Genomic DNA, 11,282 nt, shown 5'->3' on the forward strand with positions numbered 1-11,282 from the left:
TCAAAGTGGAATTAGTTAAGGCTAGAAGTAAACGTTTGCCTTTGTTACCAAATGATTCACCTAGTGTATTTCGATGTTACCTGGCCTTACATGTTTATTATTCGCTGATTGAGGGCTTCAAGGTTTGTCACATACGTGTATTTCCTTGGATAAATATAAGTGCGGTCAGTCGGTTAAAATATGTCCTCATAGAGAATGCTGTGTTAAAGCAGGATTTGATTTGTGTTTTTTTTTCCCCACGGAAAAAGAGACACTCGAGTCTGCAGTGCTATCCATTTATTTTCCTTCCACAGAACTATAGAGAAATTTTTATACAGTATCATGTCTTCCCTTCTGTACATAATGACCCGCTCAGTCACCTAGGCTTATCTGTAAAATAAGCACAGCTCTCCATCTCTGCTGTGGGTCTCTGTGTTATAATTGATATTTGTTGTTTTTTTTAAAGGTGAAAAGGGTCTCCACATTTTATTTTTGCATAAGCTGTAAAGTCATGATTACTCTGCGTTTAAAAAACACGTCGCTAGATTAATTTGCAGTTGACATAATAAAAGTGCTCTGTATTAAAGACAAACAGCCAGAAGTACTAAGAAACATTCTTTTATTTTTTTCTCCCTTTCCAAGGAAATATCTAAGAATTTTAAGTGTTTTCTTATACAAAAATGCATTCGTCATTTTAACGTTTTTACATATTTTGCATTAGGACATACTTGTTGACACGGTTACAAAACATTCAACACAAAAAAGGTAAAGAAACCAATTCTGTACAATAAACAAGCACCTCTCCTGAAGGATCAAAATGCCACCAATAATAAACATCAAATTGTCATTGAGAAGCTTATACACGTTGGCTAAAACTGGGGAAGGTGACCGAATGTACTTTTTAAAAATATCCGACTGCATTAAAAGACTAAATTACCCAGATATTGTAATCAACAGGACCTATTGGTTGGTGGTTTTGTGTCACCTTTCAAGAAAATAATTTACAGGGAAATAAAGCCTCGAGGAAAAATAACATCTCCCGTACATGCACAAACTCACACGCAACATATTTAAGACTGATCGAGGTGACAGTGTTGTCAAAATTAACTTCAAAGTGATAGCACTGCTGTGGCGTCAGATTCCAGTCTGAAAAAAGTGAAGAAATGAACATTTGCTGAGTTTCAGATTTTAAGATTGAAGTTGTGAGTGTAAGTGTATGCAAGTGTGTGTGTGTGTCTTTGTGTTACCCAGAAGAGTTTCCTGCTCCTCTGTAACAAAATGAAAGTATGGCAGCTGTCATTATGGCTTGTGTTCTCTCTCAACAGTCCAAACAGCTTGGCTGGAAGCTTAGGTGTCCACAGCTGCTGAGTGAACAAATTAATTCAGGATATGCACCACTCCCTCTGAAGTACAACTTTACAGGAGAGCGCACAAAGTGCTTAAGAAGAGACTCATGACAGCCGCTCACTGTTGAACATCGACCTCCCCACCTCTCACTACCAGACTTCTGGGACTTCAAATAGTGACGATGTAGATTCCGCTGCTGAAGAGGAGACAAAAATGAAAGTTATCATACTGTAATATTTTCAGTTGGTACATTTAATCTTTTGAACCCTTTGCTTGTCTCATCTATATTTGTTTTGCAGGTTTGGATACAGTAACTACATATCTAAGCTTGTCAAACCATAGATGTCATGATCATTTATAAGAAGTGATGGCAGGAAAGGACAGCACTTCAAAAAAAAAATAACTATGACTTTGAATGTTGTCTTCTGCCTGTATGTCCACAGCAATCCAACACAGCACAAACACATGTACTGCATTTGAATGGATAAAGTGGATTGTCCATGTTACAACGATATAAATAAATTTGTATTTAAGAATATCACACTTTATGATATAAATACAGTCTTAACAATTTGAACCGTGTCAAGCAGATTCAAAAGTAAAAAAAAAAACAAAAAAAAAAACACACCTTCAGTCTGCTTTTTCTTGTTCTTTTGACCTTTCCTCCCTTGGGCAGTTAATGAAGTTTGTTGCCAGGTGACCATCCCATCAGCATCACCTGTGCTCTCAGGATCCTCCTCCTCATCAAGAACCGGACTTAACCCTGCCGGATGTGATGAATCTCTGCAGGGCACAGCAACCGTTAGAAGACTTAACAGCAAACTGGATAAAGGTGACAACATAAAGGATCACATCCAATTTACTCACGCCGTCTTGAGCCATCCCTCTGAGGTTTTACTCTCAACAGCTTCAGCATTTGCCTGTTCGCTTTTGGCTGTAAAACATAGTGACAAGTGTATTATACCCCCTTTTTTTTTTTTTTTTTTTTTACTAATTTACATTTTTACTACATTAGGAGGGAAACTGTCACATAAACAGGGTTAAAATAAAGACATCTCTCAGAAAAACAAGAAAAGGTTGGACTAAGAACTTATAATTAATGAAGACATTTGAAAAATCAAAATGAAAAAAAAAATGAAATATATATACACAATTACTTTTTGTGTATGAGGACAAATATTTCCATCAGGAATCCATTTGATTTGTTCATATTGCAGCCGATAGCTATAAATAATATATAAAATCTTAAGTTAACTAATTACTCAGCCACCCTTCACTTATTTGATCTCATGTGTTGTGACAAGTATTCAAAATGTCATCTGCCCTCTCCCTCAGGGCAACCTCTGCTGAGAACCTTCAGTAAACCTGAAACTTGTTACCACACAGCAGTAGGAAAGTACTTAAGCACGTATGCGTTCACACACCATCAGTTTTCATCTTCTTGCTGCTCGTGTTATCCGGGTATGAGTAGTGACTCCAGCCGTCTGTAATTAGCCCATCTCCAGTCCCCTGCTCTCCCTGAACAGGACTGATGCTGCGTTTCCTCAAACCTCTAGAGCAGAAAACATGAGCCATACTTAAAACAAATGAATGGAAACTCTCAAGCTGAGTTCTATACTGAAATGCATCAAGTTAAAATTGCAGCTTAAATCTGCAGTGTACCTTGTATATCCAAAACCAGAGGTAGAGGATGGGGTGTAGTGAGATTTGGCCCAGCTGTCATCTCCCCATGTTTTGGGTGTCTGATCGAGCTTCTCCTTGTTCTGCTGTCTGCCCTGGATGTACTCTGCATACGTCTGGATCCTGTAACTCTCTGCATAGCGGCTGGTGTTCATAGCTGTGTGAAGAAAGGAATATATAACAAACCGCATCAACAAGTCCAATATGGTGATTGTAATCACAAGGAGTGTGTCACTCACCTATCTGTACCTGGTCTGTCTGACTTAGAGACACAAATGCTGACGTGTCATCGATCCATGACACCTGGATGTTTCCTGTGTGGATAGCAAAAGTACAAAGTGATTGAAAAACAGCAGGTGATATCTGTGTGGAAGCAGAATTATCAGGCAGAATCATGTCTTACCAAAGGCACTGAAGAGCTGGTAGAGGTCACTTGTCTTCCATTCTTTTGGGAAGGTGACATAAAGGACATGGTCTCTTTTAGGTTGCACTGCAAGAACAGAAAAGTAAAAAGATTAGAGATTGCTGAAAGTCGTTTTCAGTATGAACACTGAGTCTCAGTGCACAACTCACACTAGGCAAGCCGCACATTTGACCCCTAAAGTCCTGTTTGTTTGACTTGTGTGGGTCGTACACTTCCTTGGCCCATGCGCTTGTGAGAGGTGGGCTTCTGTACAGTACGGTTGCTCACACACGAGCACTACACAGGTACACAACGTGGACATAACGTATAGCCTAATTGATGTAACTGTAAACCTCAACTATAATTTTAAACATTAGCATCAAAGGATTCTTGTTGCTCAGATGCAGACAGGACGACATTCAGAGTCAGCTGGATAAAACCCACAAGAACTCAGAGGTCTTTAGGAAAATGTGCAAATATCCAGTATTACGATGTGATGACAGATGTAGAGGAGGTAAGCGTGCTCAGGCCAGGTTGGGCATTCAGCAATGTGAGTGCAGGCGAGCGAGGGACTGGGGAGCGGTGACAATCATGGTTCGGAATGGTATGGGGCAACTGAGCCTAGTGTGAGTGCTCCCTTTGAAGCTTTGCAACATCATTTTACTCACAATCTGGTCCTGTGATGTTGAGGTAGGGAATATCTATAATCCTCATCAGGAAAAGCCTAAAGAAAAAAAGACAGGTGTTATACGTTTTAAGCAGTAAATGAAAAACATTTTATCATTTTGAGTGCGGCTCGTACTTGTTAAAGAAAGGCTCAATTAGTTTGGAGCGTGCTGAGATGTAAGCTTTTGGTGGAGTCAAGAAAGAGCCTGAAAACACAACATTGAGCCAACAGTTAAACAACATTTACGGTAATGACACTTGTTTTTTTATTTGCTGGCAGGATCAGTGGGATGTTCTTGTGTTACCCAGGTAGTTTGCCATAGATATGAAACAGAGGCCAGTGATGTAGGCATCGTAGCCGGCTTCGTGGAGCTGTTCCTGGGCTGTGTCATAACTCTTGAAATCCTCTGCCGTTTCTGACAGGAATGAAACAAAAAGAAATCAAGTTGGCGGGAGTTTGCACAACTTTTGCATGAACCTCTACGAGTTCACATTGTATTTACTCACCAACATGTGGAGACTTGAAGGGGCTCTCCTTGAGCTGCTTCTCCAACTCTGCCAGGGATGTGTTGTTAATTAGCTCCTGAAACACAAAAGTCAAATACAACTTATCAACATCACCCACCTGTTCAATCAAATATGACGGGAGCTCAAGAAAATTACTTCAACATGTAGTTCTTTGGTGTGGTAGAGTCTTGACTTCGCATATTAAACGAAGATTTTGTAAATGTGTAAAACGTTTTCACCTTAAAACAGCAGAATAATTATATGTTTTAAAGTCCAATGATTTTTAGTAGCTGGATTTGTCAAACTTAGGAGATACATCTCTATAAGAGATGGCCAATTAATCGAGATTCAATATCAATTTTGGCTGCCCACGACCATGAAAACACGATGATTTACAGTGTTGCATGCCCTGTTGTGCTCTTTTGTCCTAAAAAACAGAGTTCACTTCTTTTTTTTCATTTATTATGTTTATATATTTTTCCAAAGTGTTCAGAATGTTATAGTTTAATAAATTAATGTGATCCAGATGTTGTAAAAACCCATGAGTTTTTAAAAGTCTTGATCTCAAGATCAATCAAAATAATCGTGATAATGATTTTTGCTTTATTCAAGCAGCCCTGATCTCCATCAGCACCTTGGTACCTCGGGTATTCTTTTGCACTGATGAGATCTTACCTTAAAAGGCTGAGTAGAGGCCATCAACTTTGTGTCCAGAAGTCTGCAAGCAGACAGTCAGAATTCACAAGCTGAACAATACAACTCATCCAAAGGCTGAAAAAGAATCTTCTTCTATAACAAGTATACAAATGTATCAAAAAAGGGATTCGATTTTTACCTTGGAAACACACACATCGTGACCTCTTTAAAGTCTTGAAGATCCTGAAGAAGAGAGGCATCAATTATTCATTAAAACATTACTTAGCCTAAAACACTATTTTATGCAGCCAAAAAGGCTCTGTATTTATAAAGATCCACTTTTAAGTTTTACCTCAGGCAGAGGGCAGTAGAACTGGTGGATGGTGTGCATCACATCCAACAGCATGTTATGGCCAACCACAAGTTTACCCTGTTTATTGAGAGTAGAGGTTGGGGTTTAAGTCAGATTTTTTCAAAGGCTGAAACTCTATTCTTCAAATGGTGCAATGGCACATGGGCTGGGTTTACAATAGCGGCTATCACCAATCACAATCGACACACTAATGAACAGTCTCCCTTTGCGCTCCACCCCTCTCGCTTAAGTGTGTCATGTTTGACACCTGCTCTGCAGATCAGAGGGAGAGATGTACGTATGTAAGTCCTTAGATTGAGCTGCAAGGTCTTAAAGATGAACCTTCTTATGCTTTCGTTTCTATAGTAACGTCCATGTTTCTCTGCACATTTAGTTTTGGGTCATTGCATTACGCTGAGCAATAAAAATACCTCCACGCTGATCACCCGTTTTGATAATGGAATAATGGATGGAGCAGGGTCAATTGGACATCTTTATAAAACGTGCTGTTGATGAATAGGCTGTTGTCAAACAAGCAACAAAATATATAATATAAAGCTGATCAAAAAAAGTTGTATTAAGAGAAAAGACGGAGGGGTGTGTATGAAGAAGTGAACGGGAAAGGTGATCAGATTAAAGTAATTTTTGAACAAAGCAGTTAACCAACCTAACCTACTTTAGGTATAACCTCACATGAAAAGTGTTTCTCAAAATATTATTTAAACTGACCCCCTCACCACAGCACAGGTACAGCATCAATTCTGTGGGAAACAACTTTTTTCTTTTAAGCGTTTGTGTATTTTGTGTGCATTTTATTGCAGTTAAATTCATGTTGAGGCAAATAAGGCTATTCAGATCTAAAGTCCAGTAGTTGAAAAAAGGTCTAGCATAAACTCTGCACATGCGTAATGTATTCTAACTGCTTATTAAAGATGAACAATGTTTTAACTATAGGTTGATTTAAAGTGAACTGAAACAAGTCAGTGCTTACTCACAGATTTGGAGATGGCGTGGATGACTCTGGAGAAGCCAACGGCATCATTTAGCTCCTCCTATGGGGTATACAAAAAATGCAATGGAAAATACATACGATAAAAACTAGTGCTGCCTCAGGTTCTTTTAAATTAAGGAACCTAAGTCTTTGATTTTGACCAATACATTACAATTTAACTGCCATCTTGAAATTAATCTCACCTGCTCCCTCTCCAGTCTCTGCTGCTCCCTCCTCTTCCTCTCCTCGTCGTTGACTTTGCTGACCTGAATAATGCGCTCCTTCTGCATTCATGCAGAAATCACATCAATATTGTACAAACTCACAACACAGAATCAAAACCAAAGGGCAAAATCTGTAAAGGGAAAACCATGTTTTTACCTTTTCTGTCTCCACTGTTTCCACATGAAGCCCCTTGGGAAACCTGGAAAATATTTTTTCTTATTCTTTGCAAATCAAATACAACAACAACAACTATAGTAGTACAACAAAGAATTTAGTGAAACTCACTTCCAGTTCAGGGTCTGGTAGATCAGCTTTCTCTGAAACCTGTCAAGAAAATATAGATACATTAAAATATGGTACAAAACCGCACATTATAAATACAAAACCAGTGAAGGGCTGGTGATTTCTAGAGAAGGGGCTAGCTTACCCTGTGCATGGTTCCAAATCCACAGTCTTTTCAGAGTTGGTGAAGAGGGCCTCCACCTTCTGTCTGTGGGGAAAACAGCAGAAATGATCAAAACAGAGACATTAACATACTTATGAAAAAGCTGAAGTTGAGATACAGCAAAAGGAGATGTGTGAATCTTACTTTTGGGGCAAAGATGGGATATTTTTTAGCCATGCTCATAATGTTACAAAATAAAACTAAGTGGCTGGCTTATATCAGTGTAAAAGAATTAAGCCGTACACAACCCTCTGATTAACCACAGCTCTTTGTGCCATCATGGCCTGAAACATGAGCTTCATGTCTGCCTTTGGTGCATGTATTGTCAAACAGAGAGAACAACAATAACCCTTACATGACTTTGTTGATGAAGTCTTTATGTTCCTCTGGAACGTGTGCAGGACCTTTGGAGGATGGAGAGATGAAGGATGGCGTCCCTATACCATTAGCATGTTGATTTCTCCTCTCCTCTGTCTGCTCCCTCAGCTGGGCTTCCTCTTCTTGATTAAGGTATGGGATTCCTTTAAAAAAATAAGATTAAATCTGACAATTTAATGGTGACCTGGAATTTAAGGATTACTGAAACAACACGTCAGACTGATGACTTCTCTGAATGATGGAAAAAAGGTTCTCTTTCTATTCTTAAACATTCAATATCATCTGAAAAGAATCCAACAAACAAGTAAAACAGAGCAATTCCAGCTCATGATTAGTGAGGCCTTCAAGGGCGTCATTTGACTCTATGTGTAGTAACTGACAACATAACCCTCGACCTTTAGAGGCAACAAACATCTAAATTCAAAAAAACTAGACTGCCTATGTCAAAAATCAATTACTTTCTGCAAAGAAAAGCTGAATAAGCAGATTGTTGATTGCCATTTAATTTATTACACACAAAAATAAGTAGATTGAAATTGTGTGACTTTTTTGTTGTCGTTTCAGCAAAAAACATATTTAAGAACTTTATACGCAACTATATCACGATGTACTGGTTACAGTATGAAATTAACAAGACTTTGATTTACATCAGGCGGTTTCTTATCAAAGAAATTGACCGAGCACAAACTACCAACTTCCTTTAATGAAATGTTGGACATAAACACCATAAACACAATTTAGCTGCTTCACTAATATTGAGGGTTGATACCAATCACTTCACATTATTAAACTAAAGGTCATGTCAGTGTACTCACCATTACAGAACACCTTGTTGAAGTCAAACCCCTGACTGGCCAGAAAGTCAATACTGGAACTCTGAAATGACAAAAGATGATCTGACATTTCACAACTTTCAAACTAAATGCCAAACAACACATCATGGCCCTTTCCGAATAGCCACAGTTCAGTAGGCAGTGCGTACTATTCAGTCGGGAGTTTCAGTATACTGAACTTTTGTGGTCATTCAGTATGCATTTTTTTGGGTCCACCTCAGTATACTGAACATTTCAGTATGGATACTAACTTCCGTGTTTCATGCAGTATGGATCAGATGCGTCCTTTCAGGAAATGAATTTTATTTTATCACCCACAATGGTGTGCGAAGTTAAACATAAAACATCACTTCATGTGCGCCTCCAAATCAAAACAAATGAGCATGGTTTTATTGAATCAATTTTTGATCTAGAGTTAAAGTCCCGACTGAAATCACTACTTTTAATTAACAAGAGAAAATATAACAAATATCTTCATTATTATAAAACCTTTCCCCCTCTATTTAAATAATGATTTCACTATTTAAATGGTTCTTTATTTTACTGTCTTTCATTTGTACTTTCCTTTATGTACTGTATGTTTATTTAATCTGTTTTTTACTTGATTTACATTGTGATCTTGTTTTTTTTTTACCCGACTGTTTTTTTTGTTTAGCTTTATACAAGAGGAGTAATGCGCATATACAAACAAACAAAAAAAAACGGGTGGATGCGGCCGGTTCGGGAAATGCAAATGACACCACTTCCATACTGAATGAATCAGAAGAAGAAACAAATATCTGTCTACTGTGCGTGCCTACTGAATAATAGGTACTAAACAGTATACAGCACGGATAATAGGTACTGTATACTGCCTACTGACAGATTGAGTAGGTACTTGGCAATTCGGATGCACCCCACGTCTCTGCTGCTGACCAGGCATAAGGAACAACATATTAAAAGTAATTTATCTCACTATCAATAGCCCAAAGGAGCAACACAGACTTACTTGGCAGATGAACTTTATGTCAGGGGACGTCCTGTTGAAGGGTTTCGGGAATACATAAAAGTTAAAAGACTTTGTGATATACCTGCAGAGACAAGGCAAGAGGAAACAAAGCAATGACGATCAATTAGTGAGGCCATTATAGTAGCTAGGAGTTTATTACAAGTTAAACAAAAGCTGGATGTCTTTGACTAGTAGCATCTGGTTGGCTAATGTCCTCGTAAAAGGTGGGAAAGTGAAGAAGTAAATTGCTGCTATTTTGGACATTTTTCAACTGGAAATTATGTGATATAATACTACCAGGTCCTTATTGTGTTTATTCAGATATAATTCGTTTTAACTCATAATACATTTAGACAAAATTACCCTTCCTAAACCACAGCTTGAAGTTCTGGTAATGAGGGGCCGCTTGAGAATCCAACCATGCTCAAATCAGAAATTTGTACACGAGTACCTGTGATTTGTACGCTTATTTTGTCTGGGTGCCAAGTACAATAATTAATTCCAAGAGGACTGGAAACAAGTACTGTAAGCTTTTCTCCTATTTCATCTGAAACATTACTCTTAATTGTTCCAACAAAAAAAAGCAGGCATTTTAATAACAGCAGGAGACAGTCATAGGAGTGACATGTACATGTGTTTGTCCCAAAATATCAATTCAGATTTATAATATTGTTCACTCACTTCGACTTTGCCTGGTCGTACTTGAATGTACATAATCCAAACTGAAACAGCAGGAAGTCCATGGAGTGCTAGTGGACAAACAAGATTTTAAATGAGATATTATAAAAAAAAAAAACTTGAGATGTGTAAATTGTATCTACAGGATGCATTTACGCTGTGCAGTTATTTTTCCATCATTGCAAACCTTTTTAAGCTTCGTGTATCTCTCCTCCGGTGTGTCCAGTCCGTTTGTTAGTGCACTGACATTAGGACCATCGCTTATCCCTTAAAAAAAAAAAAAACACAACAAATGTCATAATTTACATGCAGAGTCTTCAGATGTTAAATCTCATTCTCTCTTATTAAAACTCCCACACAGCTGCTTACCTGAAAACTCTCCATCGATGGCAAGAAAGTCAGCCTCCTCTATCGCGCTGTACACCGTCTTTAAACTGTCTTTGTAATCTGGGGGGAAAAAAAGGCAAAGTGTATGAACATCAGCATGTTAGCCCGATGAAAGCGTGTTAGCAGAAACCCGCAGCTGTGCAACTAGCTACACAGATAGCTAAGCTAGCAAAGCTGCACAAACACACGAGAAATGAAGAAGCCCATTTTACATTCACACACAACTGAGCGCGCTGTTGTGAATTATCATTATGTCTTCAGCGAGCTGTGAATTCAGTGAGCAAAACCCGGCTGGTAACTTACTCTTGCGTGTCACCTCCATCCCTGCACAATGAGTCCGACTGCACCCGGCTGACAGCTAACGTTAGCCCGCGACGTCAACTGGCTTTTAACCGTGAACAAACACTTCCGGGGCCGCGGCCGCACGCGCCTCACAGAAAATGTTGCTGTGTGTCAGTAAAAAGCCAATAAATACATTTTTTGAGATGATGTTATTGAGAGAGAAACCATTTAAGAATTGAAAATTAAATCTGTTGTATGATCATTATTTTTCTAACGAGGCGTTTTGCTTCACAATGACACAGTTAAATGTTGTTTTGAAATATCTAATTTTTCATTTGTGTTTCCAAGTCCATAATATTTGGTTCGAAATTAGCTTTAAGATAATGTGGCTGTACACTGGCCTCTTGCTCCACTACTAAAATATCTATCTATCTATCTATCTATCTATCTATCTATCTATCTATCTATCTATCTATCTATCTATCTAGGCATATCCATCCATCCA

The 11,282-nt window shown here is 38.4% G+C and overlaps 1 protein-coding gene across 2 annotated transcripts; it reads right to left on the minus strand.

Moving 5' to 3' along the window:
• Window positions 1-581: 581 nt before the first annotated feature.
• parn (poly(A)-specific ribonuclease (deadenylation nuclease)) lies at window positions 582-10,916 on the minus strand. Of its 2 annotated transcripts, none has more exons than XM_061054847.1 (26): window positions 10,799-10,916; window positions 10,478-10,555; window positions 10,296-10,375; window positions 10,112-10,179; window positions 9,431-9,512; window positions 8,425-8,485; window positions 7,587-7,752; window positions 7,214-7,276; window positions 7,072-7,110; window positions 6,943-6,985; window positions 6,765-6,845; window positions 6,566-6,622; window positions 5,571-5,648; window positions 5,418-5,461; window positions 5,258-5,300; window positions 4,583-4,658; window positions 4,381-4,491; window positions 4,212-4,281; window positions 4,078-4,133; window positions 3,410-3,496; window positions 3,246-3,320; window positions 2,989-3,163; window positions 2,751-2,878; window positions 2,194-2,260; window positions 1,955-2,109; window positions 582-1,519 (listed from the first exon to the last, which is right to left on the minus strand). In XM_061054847.1, the coding sequence occupies exons 1-26, from the start codon at window positions 10,815-10,817 to the stop codon at window positions 1,476-1,478; spliced, it is 2,046 nt and encodes a 681-aa protein (XP_060910830.1). In that variant the 5' UTR covers window positions 10,818-10,916; the 3' UTR covers window positions 582-1,475. The 2 variants fall into 2 exon arrangements, with proteins under 2 accessions (XP_060910830.1, XP_060910821.1); XM_061054838.1 differs by having other exon boundaries at window positions 582-1,522.
• Between the last annotated feature and the right edge of the window lie 366 nt (window positions 10,917-11,282).

The sequence above is a fragment of the Labrus mixtus genome, chromosome 2 (genome assembly GCF_963584025.1).
Source record: "Labrus mixtus chromosome 2, fLabMix1.1, whole genome shotgun sequence".
Lineage (NCBI taxonomy): Eukaryota > Metazoa > Chordata > Actinopteri > Labriformes > Labridae > Labrus > Labrus mixtus.